General features: G+C 39.5%; 1 protein-coding gene across 1 annotated transcript in view; it reads right to left on the bottom strand.

Moving 5' to 3' along the window:
• The window catches only part of TMEM132C (transmembrane protein 132C), a 163,068-nt gene that overhangs the window by 74,403 nt on the left and 64,708 nt on the right, over positions 1-23,957 (bottom strand). Inside the window, exon 3 of the mRNA XM_072351361.1 lies at positions 2,138-2,284. Coding sequence (XP_072207462.1) covers positions 2,138-2,284 — 147 coding nt within the window. The remainder of the gene's footprint in view (positions 1-2,137; positions 2,285-23,957) is intronic.

Raw genomic sequence — 23,957 nt, 5'->3', positions numbered from 1 at the left:
GATTCTGATGTATTCTCAGCCAGGATGGCATATGTAAAAATATAAGGGGAGAACCAAATTACACCTGTTGGTTGCAACTACAGAAGGCCCTTCGTTCTTCTTTCTGCTAGCTCAGTCCTCTGAGCTATGCTAGAAACAGCTGGTCTTGCCAAGGAAAAGAGCATGCTGTTATCCTCATGACAAACTGTGTGACTCTTCATGAGGCATTCAAGAAATGTAAATGTTTATTTACCTGCTTTTCAGAAACTCTTTGGCAAAGGCTATGGAAAATACCTCTCTCTGCTAAAATGAACCAGGATCTATGAATTTGCTGCAGGAAAAGATTACGCTGTGTTGATGCTGAAGCTCCAGCATGGTACCTCACATCTACACTGACCTCGCTACAGAACTGCACGTTGCCCAAATGAACCACACTGCTAAACCACCCTGAAAAAACTGGTGGCATAGAAAGAGCCCAGCTGGGGCTTGCAATTCTCTTCCAAATTTAATCAACTAACTAGAATATTTGCACTCTGCACAGCAGGCTCCGAACGACACCATAACTGCAATGCTCACAACATCCTATGCTGTACCAGTGGGATCCCAGTACACATGCATAGGTTTCTCCATCCAGCTCTTCCTCGTACATTGACATTTCATTCAAACCTAGGCTTGTCAGGCATTTAGAAGACAGGGATTATTTACATACACAAATATAGAGGTATTCATTAAAACATAGACTTTTATTTGCATAATGAGCACTAAAAATATTTTTATAGGTTAATTAGATTTCATGCAAATTATATTGGGAAGATTTAATTTGGGATTTGATAACCCAACTATTATAGTTTTGCAGTTGTAAACACATGCAGAATTACATGCTGTTCTAAAGCCACCTTTTCCTTTTCAAGGCATTTTCTTACTTATTTCTGGCAGAATCAGGTGATTTATTTTTACTTTTCATTTTCCTTCCCCTCCAAATTCTCCACTGGAAATCTCTCTAACTGCAGTGATAGCAAGAGTAAAGCACACTGAATCAGTGAGCTGCTCATGACAATAGAAATTTCCACGCTTTATGGAAATCCAATGCTTCCCATGCACTCTAACTGGGCACAGAATATAAATGTTCAAAACTTCTCAGTTTTCTGTGCCTGAAGATGGTACAAATACCCACTGCATGGGAAAGCAATGACTAACCTAACAACCAGTAAAGATTTTATGCCACTATTCAATAAACCCAGGTTTGAGGCCAGTAATAAGTGCAGATCTAGGGAAACGTTGTTCAGATGTGTACCAAAAAATTGCTCTGCGTGGACTAATGTACAGCAGATTTGTAAGAATTCATACGCAGCAAGAGCTAAATGATTTCCACTGAAACCAGCAGTAAGTGGTTTCACATGACACTATGTGTCATGGAAGAGTCAGACTGACTGAAAAAGCACCACTTTTATGTCCATGCAACAGCCAAACCACGTCTCAGCACAAATCCATCACACAGGAAAGCAAACACTGGCAGTCCAGTTCATGCGAGTGCTCACTGGAGTGCATGGCTCTTTCTATGACAGAGTTACCATATGAAATGCAAAGTACCAATGCAAGGCCTACCAGTTCTGGAAGAAGTACTGCTTTGCAAAAGGGGATTTGCTGCTTTATAATACACGACACCATATTCTAAATCTTTAAATTATCTTGTACTAATGCCTGCAAGTTACTATGGGAAGAACTGTTTGTTTGATGAACCATCCACAGAGGCTGTGATATATTCAGAGAAACGAGCCCAAACATTATGTTCAGTAAAGACCTTATAAATTAGGGAATCTATATTCAGATCGAAATGATTCCATCTCTTAAGACTGAGGCCTAACCTACATATATATATGTATATATATATATATATATATATATATATATATTTTTTTTTTTTTTATTATTATTTTTTTATTTTTTTTTTTTAAACTGATTAAATTTATTACCAGGAAATGGAGATGTCCTGTTATAGATCAGCAGATGGTACCGTAGTTAACATAAGTGTCTCCAGATTTCCAGGCTATAGTTTTAATAGCTATGAATAGTAGTTATGATCCCTATGTCTTCCAACCAGTGAATAGTATTATGGATATAAATGAGCTTAAAGTGCCAAGAATATGGGGTTTCGTACCTGTTCCTTGAACTTGGTGCCATCCTTTGACAAATAACTGTTGTGGTTGAATGCTTTCCACCGTTCCCCACCTCTTGTTTCACGTCCCATTGCTGGGGGTCACTTGTCTTTGCACTGAGAATATTTACACCTTTCTTCACCTTTGCCCTGTTCAAAACAAATTGTAAAAAAGCTTATAAGACGGACCTTCAGGACTGTGATTTTCCAAAGTAGCAGAGGCACAGAAATCTCAATATATCAAAGGTAAGCTAAAAATTAAACACGTTTCTAATCCACCAGTAAATTAAGAAAGTGATTTCATGAAGGCAACCTACTTTTGGACAGAACCAACTAACTGTGCCCCCTTTTGATGTTCTGCCAACAACAGACTGGAGTTATGACAAAAACTTAACTTGCAGGAAAACCCACGCTTGAGGTTCATTTGTCCACTCCAGTAACAATGGATATACCAGTAGACAGATTGCTGCTCTTCTGACTGACAATTCCATCTCTGTGACAGATCTCCAAAAAACTTTTCTGTTTCTGTTTGAAATCTCCAGCCTGGAGAGAATATTGGTTACTACAAGACTTTTTAATGTGGCCATATTCTTCTGGGATACAATTTTCTGCCACTGTTAGTTGTTACGTCCTCTGAAAAATTAACTGTGTTTATGCAGTGATGCTAGTGTCATCTGCATAGAGGGTTAATTAAAGAACATTTGCTTAATTAAGGAACATTTGTATGAAGTCCCAGTAAAGATGATGCTATTTGGGTACAAAACACTTAACTGCTGACCTTGAGCTCTCTTACAAAGCATCAACAATAAGCAACATAGATACTTATGCAGACTTTCCTTTAAGAGGCAGAAGGACAAAATTCTATTGGACTAGAGGACTGATGTAAGACAACACAAATGCATTTCGTTAGACAGTAAACACTTTAAAAACACAGTCATAATATGAGACAGAGTACTTGTCTTCCTGCAGACACTGAGACAAAACATAATTTAAGGCACTGAAAAAGAAAACATTGATTTTCCTCAGTAAAAAAAAGCAGAGTGCTTAATTCTCTCATTTGCAACATGGGACAGGATGGACTGTCACAAATTACAGTCTTGTTGTAGCAAAACTAGTGCAAACTTGATGCATCTCTAGTGCCTTGCATTGAATTACGCAGAAATAAAGCCAGAAAAAGTAAGGAGATAATCAATTCTGTTACTGAAGGTTCATTAAAGCATTAAGCCCCATTAAGCTTTTCAGCATGCAGTTCAAATAAATGAACAATATACAAATAAACATGTCACGAATAAAAAAACATTACCACCAGTCTTGACATCTGTGCAAATTCATCCAAATGCTTTGGAAAGCGTGTGTTTAAGAGGACATGTGGACATATTTTAGGATACTACCGTTGTCTAGCAAATGAAGAGGAGTAAAAACTGATCATTTAAAGACTTTGTTCAGCTGCTCGAGGTGGACTTTGAAATGGTGTAATGTCAGTCAAAATGAAGTTCTTCATGTTTGGATTTTCAACAGAATTACAACTTTCTCAGCAGCTGTAAATTGCTCTTTCCATCATGTAGCTTGACATAGTCAATACCTGGGCTCCTATTAATTAGGATGGTCAAGGTTAGCAGTAAAATACACTGCCAGAGGACAAAAGAGCACAGCTACAACACCATTTTGTTAATTAACTACAATAAGGGGCATTAAGTTGAGTGGTTTTCACATATGCCATTATATAAAGCCCATTAAAAAAAAAAAAATTCCATACCAGAGTAAAGTAGGTTATGTTTAGTGAGAAAAATCAATGTTGTGATTGCACTTAGCACTGGAATTAGGGTATGAACAACCAGAAGATTGAACTTCCTAAATAAATATGCAGAAGCGCAATTTGCAACTCTCCCTCTAAAAAGGACATTAAGTTTTATATAACAAGGTCAATGGATGAATCAGAATTAAGTCAGACAGTACTGAGCCCCATGCATTTTTAAATGCAATCCATCCCCATATGCTACAAATGTTTTCACTTAATTTTTTATTTACTTAGGGTTTGAGTGCTAGCAAGGAAAAGTCTATTTAATTCCTTAACAAAAATCCATTGACCTTGTTGTATGCTTGTGATTAAATATTAATTTTTCTAAAATCAATAATGCCAACTTTGTACATAAAAATTTGTAAGTTATAGTACCTCAATAAACCCTGAGACCGACGACCTGAAGGCCAAATTGTTTGACGGTCTCCTGTATTTACCCACCTAATCTATGCAGTATATAAACTGCAGCACTGTTGTGAAGCAGGCACGGCGACAATAAACAGAGATGACAGACAGCTGAAGTGCTCCAGGTTCCCTTAGCGCATGGTTTCCCACTCCACCTGGATAATCTCCCCTTGGCCGTGTCTGCTTATATCCCCAGAGAGGCATTTGCACATCTCTACAACCCACATCCCAGCACAGCCAGAAGCTGTCACTGGGACTTCCACTCAAGTGGAGTCTGAATCTCCCACTCCAACTTTATTCTTGATAAGTACTCTATTTTCCATGGGTATCACTAAGTTCTGCACTCTCCTCAGGAGTAGCACTGAGTAACACAAGGTCCAAAGCCTGCTGACCAGTAACCAAAGTCCCCTTATCCTTTCTCTGGATCTAAAACCAGATCCTGCTAAGCAAGCCACCTACACATGCACAAAACTTCAAGGGCAGCAGCTCATTTATTTGGATTTGATGAAAAGTTAAGTACAGTTTTTGATCTCCTGACGAAAGCAGACCTTGCAATAGAAAGATAAAAGAAAGACCATCATTAAGAACAGAACAGAACACCAGGTCAACTTCAATCCCACACTGTAGAGAATTCCATCTGAATGGGATTCTGAAGCTTTATGAACACATGGAAGCCAGAGAGGTAAAAGACTTTCTTGCTTCAACTTCTAAGGCTGTTAATTCACAGCACAGGAAATCTCTTCCTTAACTTTGTCTCAAAATGACTGGGTAACTTAAATTTCTCTCTTTAATTCTCTCAAAGGGAAAATGATAACACTCTACTGGCATGCAGAACAAGCTGTATCTTAAAGACGTCACGAGAATCGTCTCCAGCAGCCTCACCTAAATAGCATGACATAATTTTCATCAAAACCAAATAAAAATGTTTACTTATACAATGTCACAACAAACACGTTTGTGTAAATTTGCAATTTCCAAGCAAAATTTTAGTTTCCGATTCAAAGCTGTATACAAAAACTTTTCTTCAGCACCTTACTTTCCTCAAGGGTCAAACCTAGAAGTGACGCTTCTAATTAATGCCTGCTGATCAGCTGCAGATGAAAATCTTACCGTTCCATTTCACTGTCCTCCAATTACAAAATATCTCAGCAGTCTTTGACATGATAGTATAGAACTGATAAAGACAGTAACAGAAAAGCCAATGAATGAGCAACAGCCAGAGCTGAAGATGTGACTTACAATTGCAGGAGCTCAAATTACAGTTCCCTATTTAAATTTTCATTTTAATCTTGTGTAAGTGCTTGTGGCCATGGAAGGGTTCTACCACCTGCAGCTAGTGCTGTAGACAGGGCAGACTGCTGAGCACGGCACACATTTCTGCACATGCTGTATGATTTTGCTGATGTTTGCTAATTCTGGTGAGCATTCTGGTCTTGGTGGGGTAAAAAACTGAGTATGATCCAGCAGTGTGCACAGGAGGCCAATGGTATCATGGGCTCCATCAGAAGAGAGGCATCCAGCAGGGACAAGGAGGTGATTGTCGATCTCTACTATGCCCTTGTGAGGCCCCATCTGAAGTACTGCATCCAGGTAGGGATCCTTTTCAACCCAAACCATTCTATTCTTCTATGATCACCTCTGTTATTGCAAAGGAAGCTGTCCTCAAAGCACAGACCTGAGTGAGGTTGTGCTGTCTCGGTGTGCTGTGATACAGATAAGAGATCTACCAGCAAAGCAGAGTCTTTGCTTCATGTTTCTGCACTCCCCTGGCACAGCCATTGCTGCTTATCTGATCTCACAGCAAGCCAAGCAGAAAGCTAATCTTCTGGAGATTGATGTTAGCACCTTAGTCAGACAAAGGGGGAGCAGGCTTGTGCCCTCAGCAGCAGCTGGCTCCTACATTGGGTTAGCAGTTGGCAAACTGCACTCTAAGAGAAAGTTTACACAGCAGCTTGAGCAGACAAGGCTGCCCTAGGGAATAAAAAGCTAAATCAACACTAAATTCCTAAGATCAGTAAGATCCATAGTATCTGGAATAGTTTTCCAGACACTAAACCTTCTGGTTCTGTTAGACTGTTTCTTTTCAGAGGGTTACGCTTAGCTCTGCATCTCCTCACAAATGCCATGCTATTCTCAGCATGCTGTACTTTGATCTGAGGGCAGCCTGGTTTTAGATCAGTGACCACTGCACTGCACAGACAGTGTCTACAGCTCACATCTGTTGTCCAAGCTGCTGTGCCGGAAGACTTTTCTTTAGGAAGCATTCACAATGTAAATATTGAAGACAGATGCAGGTTTGGGTCTAACTGGGGGTGGGGGATCAAGGCATCTGTGAGGCAGTTCCAGGCTTATGAGAGCTATGCTGCACCACACCATGCTGCACAAGGGAGAAGAAGGCTGCTGATGCTAAATCCTCTGCATTTCCACATGTAAATCCCCATCTATTTATATTTTTCAAATTGGTGCTTCAACTTAACAAATACTGACCCCTTTTGGTCAGCCTGCTCTGGAGCCTTAATGCTTCTTGCAGTTCTGCCCCTAGCTGCCCAAGCAGGGAGAAGACCTTGAGACTGGAGGTTGAGAAATAGCTTTATCCTATCTCCTGAAATGCAAGGAGCCTCTCCTGCTGGCTGGTTTCTGGTCTGTGCTCTACAGTAAGTCCATAACCTTCCTGGGTTTTGCCAAGAAAAATTTCAGCTTCTTCCTGCCATGATTTAACTTCACTCCTTTCCTTCTTTGTTCCCAGTGTAAATCAGGAGATTAAAGCCAGCTGCGGGAACCCATAAAACCAGGCAGGAGACTAACCACAGCAATTAAGCAAGATTTGTTTTAATAAGTAAGTCTTTTTCCTTTCATCTTTCCATGTGAAATGATTTGCTACATCTCATCACAGCTGTGAATGAGCTGGACAGACATGTGTCTTGCAAAATAATATTCATTAAAAGCCTTGTTGCTGGTCCTAACTGAGAAGCCACAAGCAGAACAGAAGACTATGACCTAGTTAGCTGTGTCGACCTTTCAAATACGCTCCTTTAATTTACAAAGTACATGGGCAGAGTAAGTGTGATTAAGTGGTTACAGCCCTGCTTAGGGAATAAGGGGGATCAGATGTCAGTTCCAGGCTTCCTGCGTGACTCTGCACCAGCCTCAGGAGCCTTAATTGCCTCCATCCTACCCTAGCAAGAGGATTTCCACCTGTGCTTCGTGTGGCCACCTCTTTTCTTTAGAAGTTTTCATTTACAAGCCAAATACACAGACATTCAGCAAAAGAGCTTCATCACAATTGGAGAATTTAGGTACTACATTTAGTACCTAAACGCATATGAAATTGTCAAGATTTCAGGTATTTAGTCCTCAGTTCAGATCCCTTCACATTTTCTTGTCACTTTTTTGAATGTTGGCCTATTTGAAAAAACTTTGAAACAAAAATGCCATGTCAAAACAAAAAAAACATTGAAATATTTCCCTATGAAAATGCAGTAATCAAATCCTTAAGAACCTCTAAACCAGAATGCCTAAGCTCCTTGAATATAGCTTTAATTCTGTCAGCAGCTGAGGCAGATTTCAGTATTTCCAAAACTTCCTCTGTCAGCTGAATTGCACTAAATTCAGCTCCCCCCAAAACTGCATATTTTGGTACTTCACTGTCCATCAAAATTATATAAATTCCTTCCACCACCAGTGAGGAATCCTGGGATTTGAAATTGCTCAGAGGCTGTTCTTTTATAGTGCTTCTTACATAACGGAAATTCCCTGAGACACAAGGAAAATCAGCTATCTTTTATTTCAATGGAAATAGGTGCTTCAAATCCCTTAGGGAGCTTTGAAGAGCTCAGCTGCAAGGCATGATGTGGATGCTGTCAGCTGTACTTCTGGTTTTTTCCCCTCCAAAAAAAACCACATTAGATGTGCTTTGGGATATTCAAGTAACAGTTTTTAGTTGTGGTCGATTTCTGTGGTTAACTCTTCATTATCATCCCTAGTCCTCTTAAAGTCTCAGGTAGTCCATTGTTTGTTTAAAAAGATAAGGAGAAAGAAACATGATCTGTGGAACTCGGATACTACTTATGAAGTGTAAGAGTTGGACATTTAGTGTTCTAATACATCTTGAGGCTATGCTGCTTTCTTCAGCTCTGAATGTTGATGGACAAGCTAAAGAAAGACAGGAGGAAAATACATATAAATAAAACCAAGAGAAAACTACACAACACAGTGAATCTGGATTTGTCTTCCAAGCTGAGAGGAAGCCCAACCTGAATTTATAGCCTGTTTACTCTGCCTTTCAGCAAAGACAAATGCTGTAGGCTCCTAATGCTCACAGAAGCTACAACGGGGCTGCTACTGTGTTTAACTTGCACACCTAAGTTCATCCTGCTTCATAGAAACAGACACATCTCAACTTTGGAATCTCTGATTTGTTCTCATATCCACCTGCTGAGTATTTAAACTTGAGGCAGCTCACAGGAGCTCTAAGCATAGGGAACTTCTTGGCTACAAGAAGCCGTACTTGTCTCCTGCCTTGGATAGCTTATAATTCTTATATTTTTGCAGTGTTTGACATTGGCATTTCAAAATATAAAAGTCCTTTTCCATTAGGAAGGATGAAGATCCCGTTGTGATATTAAACACTATTCAAGGATGGAGCAGAAAGATCTTCCTCTCCCAAGAGTTTACCATATAAGTATTATTCAGCAGAACAGAAGGTAGAAATCTCTACAAAAATAGGGACAAGACTGCTCTTTGAACCTCCTTTACATTACGCCTCATTTGTTACTCACAGAATGAGCAGCAAAACCAGGCTGATGAGGAATGTGATTGGAGCTCTTCCTGAGACAACCTAAGTCTTGCAACAGTTACAATAACTGCTGTACTCAGTGTGGAAAGCTTTTCAGACACTTAACCTTAACTGAAGAGGGGGCAGCCTGAGTTTGCAGTTTTCTTGTGACTCATTCACCCTTTGCATTTCTTTAAGGAGTGAATGAGTGGAAAGGCTCTTTTATGGATGCAAGTCAAAGATCCATTTCATGGCCCCCATGAGGAACTGAAGGAAGTTATGCATAACCACATCCACATAAGGCTCCCGAAAAGTTCATTAAAGCTGAACACTCATTTATAATGAGTTATTACTCCTTATATAAGCAAACATTGGAAACTACGCTTCCCTGCTCTGCTGAACAGTGAGTTGGACTAAGCAGCTCTCACACCAAAACATGCTTGCAGAGAGAAACAGAGATAGGCATTAAGTAAACAAAAAGCTACCGTGGTGAATTCAGAGTGCAAATTCAGCTGCATGTGCTTAATGCAAGCTCACTGCCTTCACAGATCTATTCAGAAACCAGAACCACTTTTTGGATAAATAAATGCATTGAGATTTTATTTGCTACTCCACGCAGTTTCCCTTATTACAAGAAGATCTCTAAGCTGCACATTTGTGACATTCTCCCATCTGGGAGAGCAATGGCAGTGCTGAGGAAAATACTTATGTTTGCAGTAAGTTATTAGGATTATTACTCAGACCCCGAGTGACTTTTTGAAGTAATCTTCCTCTGCAGTCCCTTTGTGTTCCTAATCCCATCTGCAGTCCCCCTTTAGCAGCTGTTATGGATGCAATTTTGCCATCAGCCATGAGGGCTGTGTTTCCTTTTCTCTTAGAGAAATATAGTATTTCTGAGATCAACTGCCAGAAGGAGGAAGGGGCAGGCATCCTTAAAACACCAAGAAAGGAGTTATTCAGCCAAAAACTTAATATTATGTAATATATTATGTATTTTTTCAAGTGTTTAAAAAAAACAAAGGCTGGTTAAGCAGGTGGTTCACCCCCAGGATGCAGCACTCTTTTGAACTCAAATCAGTCTAGCTTAAGTTGACTTAAGGATGGAACGTTTTAACATTGTCCTAGAGAAGATAACTCCCCTGATGTCCTGCACAGCAGGATTTTGCTGGCTCTGCAGGTGCTATCATAACTTGTGCTTCCATCCATTTAGTCCTGCCTCCTCCCTAGCTCTTTGAAGTATTGACCAGCACCAACCAGCCAGAAACATCCTTTTGGCACAGACGAATGCCCAAACTATGATCAACAAAGGGGAATGATTGCTAAAAAATAGATAAAAGAAGTAGATAAAAATGAAAGTTATGGTAACGGGTTTCCTTCTTATTGCTTGTACTATATTTGCTTTGCTCATCGCAGTCCTCATACTTGCAGAGAGTCACTGTAAGGCATGTTAATGCTGCTGTTATTCTTGCACACCTTGTTCCTTATCTGTATGCTAAGTGTGCAATAGTAATTCTACAAACATGGTCTAGGGGGATACAACTGACAGAACTGCTAGCTTTTATGTCTGAATTGAGTCTTTAGTAAAAGCTGCCAGTGATCTACAGCCTCCAAATTAGGTTCTTTCATGCTTTAAGTTTACGCAGTAATAACACAGAATCTTGCTTCCTGAGGCAGTTGCAGGTAGTTTGTGTATTTAGGTACAGGTCTGAAGCCCTTGAGAGCAGCAAATCCTTACAAAAGCAAGCACACATACTGCTGCATTGGCTCAGATTCCCACAGCATACATGGTTTTGCACAGGGCCATCAGCAGGTGCCAGAGCCAGTGGACACTGCCAGCAGGAAGGGCACGCAGTGGAGACTCATGGCTCTGGAGTGAGAAAACAATGCTAGTAAATTACAAATGAGATGTGGCTCGGGGAGTTCAAGTAAGGTAGAAAACCACTCCCTCTCCTCCTGCAGATTCTTGCGTAGTATAAGCCCATATTCCTGTTTTTCTTTCAGAGCGGCTGAGTGGAGAGGCTGACATATTTTTCTAATCATGAGATGCTTCAAAACCTGGTGCATTTTACCTTGTATGTGGGTGTATATGCTTGTACGTATGTACACACACAGTATTTTGTACACAAAGATTTCTTGTTTCTCTCCATTCTATCTTTTCCTCCCCGTACTCTTAATTTTCTTTTTCTTGGCTTTGCATTCAATTTGTTTTATTTCAGGCTTAAATAACTGCAACAGCAATTACTGCTGCAGAACATCTCAGCCATCTCTGTGCTATGTGATCACAGAGGGCTGTACACAAAGTCATCATTTAATACTAATTGCAGATTATCAAAGAAAGGGTTTTTCTTATAGAAACTCACCAGCAAGAAACAAAAGATACAAATAATATAGTCAAAATAAAACCGTGACTTGACACTTTTTAGAACAAGGCACTGTTCGCCCTTTTCAAAAGGCTGAGAAGGCTTTTCATAGAGATAGGATTGCCTTAGGAATGAGCAAGCAGAGGTCGGTGTGCTAGCAACCATGAGCCTTCTGTTCATTGCTACACAGCTACAGGAGCAGAGGTTTTACACCTTTGATTCACCGGGCCCATTTAGGTCATCAATATCATCTCAACAAACATTATCTGACATGCCCAAGGGCAACAGTTCCCTTGGGCTGCCATCAGCCATTTTAAAGACCTATTTTTGTTTTGAGGGTTAACCTGCATTCGAGGACAGCTGTGGACTTTTGAAGCCATAATAAACAGTGAAGACTGAGAGGTCGACAAACTGCTGATCTCCTCTGACATATTGTAGGAATCAATGGGAAGATCCTGGGATGTATCTCAAAAACAAACCAGCTGTTGGTGAAATGTGGGGACAACAGCTCCTGGAGGCAGATATTGAGGTCATGATACATCAAAAAAAGAAAAAAGAAAAAAGAGAAAGAAAATATTCACAAGATGAAATGGAACAATATATTTATAACACTTTCTGTTTATTCCTTTTTTGTGTAAGGATTACAAATCAGCATAAATTACATCCCCTTTCTCATCTCCTGGGGATTCTTTTTCTCCCCTTCCATGACTCTTCCCAAAAGTCATTTCAATTTATCCAACTGCAGCCAGCTACTAACTGCAGGGATGAAAATCATTTTGTTTCAGCTTGATGCAGCAGAAAAGCACTAGACCTAAATAGCATATGACAGGGCAGAACACAGGCACCTGATTTAGGGTTGCACAGACTCCAGCAGCAACAAAGGATTTGCTTCCTGAAAATGCTGAAGTAGCTACTCCCAATAGTGTCTGTTATCACACTAATCACATCCAAAACAAAACTTTCAGTAAATAAGAGAATGCATTCAAACATAAATATACATATGTGGCATCCTCCTGCAATCATAAATGAGGTGCTGCTACAGAACCTCATTTCATGCCCTCTAAATTCTCCAGCCTTTTATGCAACCTCAGTTTATAGTTAAAGCCATCTCTGGACATAAGACTTGGTTGTGGGAAAAAGGTTGGAAATATCAGAAGTGCATTACAATGGCTCTGACAGCAGCTGCTGAACAAAAAGAACACATATAGCATTATATATCCCTCCTCCACTTCCCTCTAATTTGGAGGCACCTGATTCATACCTTTCAGATACATAGGACTGGTGAAGCTGGTGCACATTCTTTTCTGGGGGGTCAAAGTACACAGAAAACTAGCATGGGTTTGTATCGATGCTCTACTCCGTGTCTCATTCTACAAAGTACTTTTAGAAATAGGTGAGAAAACCTTGGTCTATAAGCTCCATCACAGACGGAAGCAAAGCAACTGGAATACCTGTGCCAGACACCCTGCTGAGAGCCAGGTCACCAGGAAAAGATTCTCAAAGAATAAGAACATGGCCCTTCCTCCTCCAGGCAAATCAATGCCTCTTGTTTTGTTCTTGCAAAGCCTTGCATGCTCTGTGCTGGCTGGGAAGTGCTTACCCATATTCCAAATGCTGGCTGGTAAGGGCCTGATCCTGCAGTCCTTGCTATCAGCAAGCTTTGCATTGACCCAAATGAATTCTGCCTGAATGAGGACTGAAGGACTCTTTTCTTCACCAGCCAGCTGAATTAGAGCTGCTAAACAGTGCTTTTAGTTGCCATCCAATGTTATCTGTCACTATCAACCTGCTCTCTGAATCTAATTTTACTAATTTTTAAGAATCTTTTCCCTCCTAATCCTATTAAACTATTGTTTGTTAAAAAGATTTTGGTGCCACTGACCCAGAAACAAAAACCAGCACCCCTGGCACCCATTTCTACCCCTTTGTCCACTAAAAATAATACACTGATCCCTGAAAAGTCTTCATCGCTTTGGAATTTCTTGGAAAATAGATGCTTATTTTGTATCTTTTTGTGAAGCCCCTCAGGCTGGCATTTCCCAGCCCCGTTTACAAGGGTAGCATTTGGAAGACCAGTGACCTATTTCTTTTATTTTTTATTTCTACCTCTGCTATTCACAAAGCTTAAGGCCTCAGGATGAATACATTTTCCACAGTGCATGTTGGATTCTCTATCAGCTAATGCCATTTGTCTAAAGCTTCTGGTAAAAATAAGGACTGCGAGCTGTGCTGCAGTAATACCAAGGGTAATGCGATGTTCACAAAGGCAATAAATCCATCGGGTGAATGGTAGGGGGAGATTTATTTTCTACTGATAAGGCAGAGAGCTGAGAACTGGGAGGATAGGAAATCATTACAGTGTGGGAGAGGGGTTTAAAAGAACAAAATCACTGTACTACACGTTTGTATTTGAACTTTTACAAATGATGTTTAATGAGGGGAGGAAAGCAGGGAAGCAGTGCTTTTGTTCCCATAACAGAGTACTCATAGTATGTTCCCATCATTAGAATTTTGATTGCCATCTATATACACATTAAATGGAGCTTCATAGCAGCAGTAAACATGGTGAACTTGGCCTAAAATAAGAAGTCACCTTACAGAAGTGGACAGAAACATATGTGCTGATCTCTGCCCTCTCACTTTGGTTTCCATATGAGAACGAAAGGCTGCTTTCATAGGCAAGGCTGAGACCTACAGGCACACAGCTTGAAAAATAACACCACCTTTTCATTTGTAAGCTGAATGAATTTAATATAGAAGCTATTGATGGAAAATGAACTTAAAACTTCTCATTTCTATTTTTTTCCTGGGTAGAACTGCACTTTAAGTCACGGGCTTTATTAATGGAATAAGTGCATTTGTCTCTCACAGGCCTGAAAATAATGCACTGAGAAATAACATATGGAATATGCCTTGGGTGAGAGATTTTCTTCTGATATTGCTGTTTTTCTAATAGAATTGAAATCATGGCATGAGTGCACATGTTTCTGTCAAGTGTTTCACAGAGGGTGGCCAAGAGCAGAAGCACCCCCTCTGCCCCAAGTCAAATAGAATTAAAATGTATACTTTTCCAGCTTTGGTTTTCACTGCACTATAACTATGATATGAAAAAAAACATAAGTGGAATTATTTCTCTCAAGTCCAATGGCTAATAATTCATATTTTGGCTAATGAGATGAAGTAGAAACCACAATCTGAAGAGAGCAAGCAAGGAAAGAAACTCAGAGCATCGTTCGCATGTGTTGGTGGCACTACATCTCATGCAGTGCATTTCTGTCTTGCAGCCAAGCTGTGCCAGCAGTGCATAGACAAGATTTGGGCGCACAGCACAACACAAGTAAATGGTAGCACAGCCCCAAGCAGTGCCTGAGTTACATAAGAATTGCAGTGGATGTGCACAGATTTGCCCTACAACTCAGGACGGTGAGTTATTTCTGGGTTCAGCATTGCACTGATACAGCTTTTCAGTCTTCAAGGTCTGAAAGCCTGCACAAAAGTGTACTGAGCAGAGACAACCAGAGCTGCAAAAAATCCTCTGCTCCAAGATAAGCAGAAAGGACAGTGGGTTGGCACCCCCAGGAGATGAGGAGGGGCTGCATGAAGCACCTGACGTACTCTGTTGTCATTTATGACAGTTAAAGTCCCATCTAGCTGTCATAGAGCCCATGCGTTACCTAATACTCAATGCAGAACCTGTAACAGAACAACTTCATCAACTAAGAAGCAAAAGAGTTGGAACAGAGGTTTCACTCCTCAAAACCTCAAAACTCCTGGCTCAAATAAAACACTGAAAAGTGATATTTTTTGCTTTCTTTTCAGTGTCTGCATGATAATCCTTGAGTAATATCTAGCAAGGAACTGATGGATGATGCCTATATACCACTAAGCATCAGAAGTTGTATTTAAACCATGAATATGTGGCAGCCTATGCACAATAGTTAATATGAGCAAGTATGCCCTGTTAAGTATTAATACCAAAAAAAATCTACTCTGTAAATCATTTGGCAGCACAAAAATGGTTTGCACAAACCCCAGTTTCCATCATACGTATCACTGTGTTAAAGGGCACATGTGGCTGTTCTGAATCTGAAGTAGAAATATAATTTATTAAATGGAGGAGACAATGAACAACAAAATTTAATAAGCCACGTTGCGATTAATGTCCTGCTCCCTTCTGAGAATTCAGGTAATGAATCTGATTTTACACTTCAGGTTTTCAACAATGTCTGCAGAGACAGAGAAATAGAATGCCCATTACCCTGATGTAAGATTGCCATATTCTCATAAAATGCTTTGTGATTGTATAAATGGCACCAAACAAAGAAAAATCAAGAGCATACAGCACAAAAAAGGTCCATAGACATCTCATTTTTTTTTTCTATTCAGTGAAATGCAGCAAATGAAAGCAGAGAACTAGAAGGCATCTTAAGAGGCATTTGTGCACTCCAGCATTTCTCTGTCTTACCTGAAGGTGCTTGACAAATCCAGTGCATATAAATAAAAAGGAGAGGGAATTGGATTATGAGTGATCCTTGGTGTTGATGCTGACTTTTCATTCCTTGTGTTCTACTTCAAATATGGTATACATTGATATTATTTATAGATGATTATCAAAGGTGTAGCACTCACAGGCAGAAAAAGCACTTTTGTTTACAACCCTCGGCACACAAGCACTGTTTTGCTGAGGGACGGCAGCTCAGGAGGGCTGAAGGACTCCCCGAGGGCCATAAACTGACTGCATGGGAAACAAAGCAGCAGAAGGCACAAGACTTGACTTCCTCTTACACATTGCCTCGCACACCATACAATCGAATGTTATCAATGACTGGTTTGTACATTTGAGTTGGGATTCTGTCCATTCACAACAGGAAATATCTATTATTTGTTGGACTCTCCAAGCAAAAGTCTAAGGTATTAAATGCCTGGATGAGATATTACTGGTAAAACTTAGCAGTTTCCTTCCATCGTACTCCACAGCCTTCTAAGCGGATAAAGGATTCCGGGTCAGAGGCATTTCCCAAGCCAACTGTGCAATCCCAGAAAAACAAATAATGAAAGCTGAGCTTTCTGATAACTCTATCAGGATTTTTTTTTCCCCTGTTGTTACAATTGATATTGACATGGTCATTTTCTCTCATATTCTCCAAGTTATTCAATTTGTGAAACCATCAGTCCTTCATGACACCCAAAGCAACTTTTACAAGGTGGAGATGCAATTTTTTTTAGCATGTCAATATGAAATATTTTGTAAACATAGCTGAATGAAGTGATGCTTTCAAAAAAGCCTTAGAAACTGTGCAGGAGCGTCCACTCCCCATGTCAGGATGGAATAAGCTTAATTAATGGTACAGAGATTGCCTTAAAATAAGCCTTGTCTATTTCTGATGAGCCTTTACCTCACCTGGAGTGAAATTCAGTTCCTTACAGACCTCCAGCTGGAAGCCTATTCACCCTTCATGTCTTCAAAATAGGATTTAAGAAGCACAGAAGCTTTGTATTTTCTATCTCATTTCTTAATGAATTTCTGCATTAATAGGAGGAAGTGTTACAACTGAGCGTACAGCACAGGGAATGCATGAGCTCTGAGATACTGAGCAATGAAACATTGCTTACTTTTGTGCTGAGACGGGATTTGAACTCAAATGCACAGGAGTGAAAACTAAGTGACACATTTTTTCTACCTTTTCATTCTTATAATGGATTTTTCAGCTTGCTTTTTCAATTTGATACTCAAAGCCAGTTTTGCACAGCACTGGGTTTATGCTTACTACTTTTTAGATAGAACAAACTTAGAAGCAGTTCCTGGCAATGTCAGTGACCCGGAGAACCCACAAACAAGAGAAGAAAAAAAATGATCTGTCCACATTAATTAGCAGCTATTTACTCCTTTTTAATTAGCAAAGGCATATAAAGCTGGGAGTCACCCCATCATCACAAGCTGTTAATCTCAAGATACCCTGCTGCACAAGCAAGTTTCCTGGCTGTATTTCTCTACACTTTCTGCAAGCATGTAGACTGACTTTTATCTAAGGAACTGAACACAGAGTACAAGCATTAGCTAATTAGATTTCTTGCAACTGCTGTAATATCAGAAGCATTTAGGAGAGGAATAACAGTAGGGTTAAGCCACAGAACCAGCTCTCATGAGACTTGTATATCAAATGGAGCTCTACCACAGGCCACTCATATAACTACAGGACTTTTCTATGTATCAGCTCCATCACTGTTGTTTGCAGGTCAGATAGGTGGGGTTTTTCTTCCATAGCATTAAGCATCCAGAGGAATCAGTCATAGCTGAATCAAGAGACAAACTGGCACGAGGAGAAATTCCTACCTGGATGTCAAGGTGACAAATCCACAAGGCAGGCAGCACTGCAGCATACTCAGAGATGAATTGCTTTGTCTAACTTGCCCATATCTGCTGGAGAGCTGCAAATTGAACCACCGCTTCCTATGATCTTTTACCTGCCAACAGTGAAAAGTCCAGAGTGCCTTGGATTTGCTACATGTACACAAATCACCTGCACAGTACGTGCTAAGTCTGATACAAACACATCTGTCTCTGCGTATGCACAAAACCTGCATGCACTGGGATGTGTGAAAAATAATAAAGAATGAACTTTTACAAGGAACACAATTAAATCTCCTAAATGGCTGCTCAGTGCTTAACTGTGAGTAGAATAGCAAAGAGAGTGGTAATACAGAAACCTGTAAAAACAGCAACCTTCCCTCCCAGCTAGAAGAGATGAAATATAAGTCTAATCTCCTAATTGGAGTAGGGGCTTCTCGTCATTATCTCAGATTGGTGGAGGGTTAGGAGACAGTTTTAGGATCCAAAATGCAAGTACAAACTAGGCTCACTAATTTGTAATTCACTGAAGATGTCAAGAAAAGATGTGATTATACTGTGAAGGAAAAAGACAGCTAGGAAAGGAATGAGGCTGTCCTACTTCTCTCCTGTAACCTCATGGACTATTACAAAAGAACAAAATAAAAGCAACATGAGTGTAAGGAGGCCTTTCCTTCACACGAGACAAATGCCTGCCTCTCATTAGAGTTCTTGGGAGATGTAAGTAAGCAACTGTCAAGAGAACCAGACCCTAAGCACGGATATAAAATCCCAGATCACTTCACAAAGGCGATAAAAACAATATGGAAAATTTATAACAATCCGGTGTAATTGTGCAAAGGTAACTGCTTCAAGGACTCTTACGAGGCATGTAAAGTTCCTTCAACTGATGAAAAAAAGAAATCCTTTTTAAGATGGGATAATTTAGAACACTGTTCTGTAGGTAGATAGGATATTGATGAGCTTTGTGTTGGTTGCTGAGTAGCCAGTGTAAACCTAGAGAGAGAAACAACTTTGCTAACTATATATTTTTACAGGAAATATTTTTGAACAGAAAAACTGCCTTCAACCCCTTTAAAATTCTAGAATTAAACACTAAAAAATAAGCCCTAGATTGACAACTCTATCTAGGTGCAAGGAAACATCTACTGTCTCGATCTATGACATTTCGAGAGCTTTCTGCAAGGAAGGTAGGGCATTCATACAAATAGGTCTGAGTACTGCAGTGAAAACAGAGCTTGGCATGTTTATAGTTCAAGAGTGCTTATCTTTGACGGAACAGGTCAGGAAAGCCATACGTTTGGTAGCTGGAGTTAGGGACTACGAATGATGTAGTCTAGTCCTTTCTCTTCTATTTACTCACTATAAAACCGAGACTTTTAACCTTCTCATACGCTGGTGTGTTGTCCAAGTAAAAGTGGCATGACCATAGTTTTTAATACCATGTAGGTGCCCTGCTAAGTCTTACAAGAATAAATGCAATGTTTAAATAAAAGTCACTATAAAATTTTCTGGCAAAAATTTGGAAATAATCATCACTGCTTGCGAAGCTGTCCAGCCTGATCTAAATTCTACTGTATTCATGGAAGCTATTATCACCTGAAAAGTAGCTTTACAGGCCTTTTTTAATAGCTTATATATGAAAAAATTCCTAGCTTTGGGAGATTTAGGATATTGTTTTTACATTGAAAGTATGAATCTCTTTCTGAATACCTTCTTAGTCATCAGAGTTTTTCCTCTGTTATTAACAATGCATTATTTAGCTTCATCTTGTCTTAATCATAACAGAATCAGGGCAGGTTTTCTGTGCCTTTATCTGATAAATGCCTTGCCTCAATACATGAATATATAAATAGGACCAGAAACAAGAACAACAAATATTTACATTCAAACAATAGCAATAAGTATTGTGTGATAAAACTTCCCTCACTGGGAAAGAACATCAATACTGTAGGAATAAAAATATATATATAAAATGGGGCTTTTACAGCACATTTATTTGCTTTAATACAGTTGTCACATTTGCTTGTTTATGCCTACTTTGAATTTTCTGAAATCACTGCAGGAAAATGTTAAAGCCAAAAAGATAATTAGAATCGCCAAACCTTGTAATCAATGTTTCAAAGAAATGAAACAAATGCATAAATTATAACAGCTTAAATCAAACTTAGGTCATAAAGAGTAGCATAAACTAAAATTACACTCTTTGGCCAAGCCATAAGTGATAGTGAAGCAAGACAGTTGCTCTCTGCAAAATGGTCAGTGTGCTGCAAATTAGATGTCAAGGTGTGCACTTATATTTATGAGACTTCAACAATACCCCTTGCAGACTAGTGAATGGGGACCAAAAATGATCTACACTGAATATTATGGGTAGGCACCATTGCCAGCACAAGGGATAAGCATGAATATATATATATATTCATTTATATATATAAAACTGATGCAGGTGCAGACTCATGCAGACTCACCAAGGAAACTGCCTCTGCTCTAGCACAAGCTGCTGATGTGGTCATAGCTCTGCAATTAAATCTTCACCAGAGATGCAGCCTAAACTCACAAGCTTACTCTTAGGATTATCCTGGGAACCAGAATTCCTGTGCTTAGGACTATTCTGGATATTGCAGGACCACTATGATAGCCCCAGGGGGCTTCAAAGGGAGAAAAGTCTGCAGCTTTTTGTTACAAAGAGGCTTTTATGAGCTGGAAACATCAGCTTTTAGACAGGACTGCTTCAAATCAGAAACAAGCAGAGAAAAGATACTGAGATCATTAAATCTTTATAGGTACCTTAAAATTCTACTGACAAGTAGTAACAGGAAAAAATATACAAGACTGAAATGTGGTAGCCAACAGCCATTGCACCACAGGGGGCGGATCAGAATTATTTGCAAAAGTCACTGGTAATTCTCATTATGACTTAATTTGATGGGAGTTCTTGTTGCTTGTTTTGTTGCTTTTGAACATTTTTTACACTAATCTGAGAAAAGGACAGCATAATGCATTAGGATAGATGGTGCTACAGTGGATCCGTACTCTGTTATAGTTAGTTTTACTCTCTCTTATTGATTTTGTACATCGATACTCACATTCCCCTTTGACCTTCACCAGGCCTCCTTTCTTATTATTCTTACTCCCTCTGTTCTATCACAGAACGATGCAGGTTAATGGATCCTGGGATACATCAAGTAGAGTCTCATGTTCAAAGCAATGTCAGTACTTTCAAGTTTTGAAAACCTCCAAGAACTGAAACTCTACAGCTTCTCTGCTTCCTTTTCCTCTTCCCCAGCCCAAACAGTACATACAACTGATTTTCACTGTTCTCCAGAATTAATTTCACTTTGTCATTTCTCCCGGTCTCTTGTTTTAATTCCTACAGGAGGTATGAAGGCAGCAAAGAAGATGAATCAGAAAACTTTGGTGACACATATACATGAATTCCTGATGAGGACTCAGCTTGCCAACATTTGTTTGAAATATTGTGCCATACAGGTTTGAAGAACTTGAAAACCTCCAGAAGTAGCACTGTATATAATAAATGCCTTCCTAACACACAAGACATCTGATCGTAGACTACGTTCAGAAAGTGAGCACTGAGGTTGAGATCAGCTTTTTGACTCTGTCTAGATGAATCATTGTGTTGTCCATTTCTGAAATGAAATCAACCAGTAGCACATCAACGCTGTCTTCCAAACATGAGCTGAAATATTTGAGTATCCCTGGAAAAGTAATTCTTCTTTTTTTTTTTTTGACTCAACACTTTGCCATCTAACCTTGAAATGCTGGGTGCTGTAAATATGATATACTGCTGCTGTAAAGGTGGGGGAAGGTATCTGAAATTCAAAATAAGAAGGCAGCAGGAGAAGGATGTTCCCCCACCTCACTGCTGTATCTTCCTGATAAGTAACAAAAATTAATAATCCCAAGACATGATCTTGCACTACAGGAGTAGTAGTCATTCTTTGTATTTCAAAATGCCTAAGTGAATACAGTGCTATTCTCTCGATCACAGTTCATTTCACACCCACTTTGCCCAGGTGTAAAAGCATAAATGAAAAGTTACTTCAGTCAATGGGCAGAGCTGATTATGGCAGGTTTGGAGCAAGAGGGGAATTTTGCGAGCAAAAATTCACTCGATACACATGATAGAAACAGAATTTCAGTGGTTTGGGGCTCTTCTTTTATGCTTCATATCAACAGGGTATTATAGCATAATCAATAGTCCTTGTGCTGACTTCTTTTGTTACCAGCTCATCTCTCAGAACAATAAGAATCCTGTGTAGTTTCTATATTGAGCCTTTCTTCCTTCTCTGAGTTCAGTGTTTTAACAAGATACGATGTGTATCAAATCAGAAATCTGTTAGTGGTGCTGCACTTGTACCCTCATCACTTCAAGTCTCTGAGGCAAGAATGAACAAGAATCGCTATGCAAAACATAGTGTGGGCTTTGTGGTGTCTCTAAGGAGAGTCTTCACAACAAATCATGGTTAGAACTTTTTTCTGGAAAGCCTGAACTTGCTTAAAGACCTTAAAAATGAGAATAAAAAGGAAACATAGGAGCACAAACCCCTTTACTGTCTGAACCACTCCAGTTTTTAACCTTCTCAAACTCCTTTTCCTGATTTGTCCATAAATCATTCTTTACTGTCAGGACAAGGCATAAATTACAGCAGGTTCTTCAGGATTCAGCCCATCTTTCAGTGTACAAAGCCCTTCTAGGACCCAAGGCTCTATGAAGGTGCAAGTAATATTTTTCACATAACAGAAGACATTAAGGTAGTGATAAACGTTTGTTAATTATTTTCTAAGGTAAGTCTAAATACTATTATTGAAAAACAAAACAAACATACAACACCAGGCAAGAACTTGTAACGTTTTTAGTCCTCCTTTCAGTGCAAATTATTTATGGCTGTGGGAAGTACAAAGTCACAAAGGACAAAACAGTTTCAGTGCTTCTCCAGGTGTCATATACAAAACGCTCCCAGTGCTACAGCCCTACTTCTAACATTAGTTCTGCTCTTGTTCATCACCTGGTATACCAGAGTTCCAGCTCTGGAGTCCCAGAAGAGCTACAGAGCTCCATTCTTACACAGATTTCAGTACTCCCTGGTATGTGGAGCACTAGAGCTGTGCCAGAATATTTACTGTATAAAACCAGGATAACTCTGAACTAACCAAGAAACAGTGATACGTACAGCTATCTCAAATCAGCAGAATTTTCAAAATATGATGAAACTGGAGAGGAAGTTAATCACAAAAATGTAGATAATAAAGTGTGAGGAAATAGAGGGGAAAAAAAGCTTCCTGTCTGCATAAAGATACACAGAGCCAGATAAAAGCACTGTGCCTTGACTTGCGTTCCAGTGCTAACAACCGTAGACAGACAGAACAGTGTGCTTATGCTGCATTCTCCAGCCCTTCAATGGGGAATTTCTGGTACTGGATCCAAAATTAAAGTAAAACTGATTAACCTCTGCTTTGCTATCTGACCTTCAAAGCTGATAAAAGCATTTTTTTTTAATTTTTTTATTTTTTTTCCCTTGAAAAGAAATAAAAGCCTTAGGAAGCCAGGAAGTGCTTTATCTTCATCTCATGACTCTCATCCAAAAGCTGGCATTACGTTTTTCATTTGTGCCAGTTTGGTAATATGATTATGGGATGGTATTACTGGCTCAAGCACTACCAGTGAGACAACAGAAACTTGCTCCACATTCAACAAGAATACCCATAGAAAAGATAAAATATAAATATACAAAAACGCACTGATCTGAAGAGACAAAGGGAAAACTCCTTAGAGATTTCCCATCAGAATGTGCTGATATAACAGTACGAAAGTAACATGTCATTTACTTTTAAGCATGAAATAATCAGTATCTTACATAAGTTCAGGACAATTCCTCTGCATACCTAACTGCATGATGCCATCCTTAATACATACAACAGCAATTTCTTCAATCAGAAGAAATCATATTTCATGTACTTAAATGTTACAAAAATGGTATGAATGCCTTCAACAGCAACACTTTCCACTTACTTGGCAGGAAGTAGAATGGTATGGATTTCACAGATGTTTGGGGTTAATAGAGAAAAATCACATGCTTTCCAATGGTGAGAGTTTAATTCTCTGTGGAACAACC

The sequence above is a fragment of the Excalfactoria chinensis genome, chromosome 16 (genome assembly GCF_039878825.1).
Source record: "Excalfactoria chinensis isolate bCotChi1 chromosome 16, bCotChi1.hap2, whole genome shotgun sequence".
Taxonomy (NCBI): domain Eukaryota; kingdom Metazoa; phylum Chordata; class Aves; order Galliformes; family Phasianidae; genus Excalfactoria; species Excalfactoria chinensis.
The sequence above is the reverse complement of the archived record's forward strand: the minus strand, read 5'-3'. Positions and strand labels throughout refer to the sequence as shown.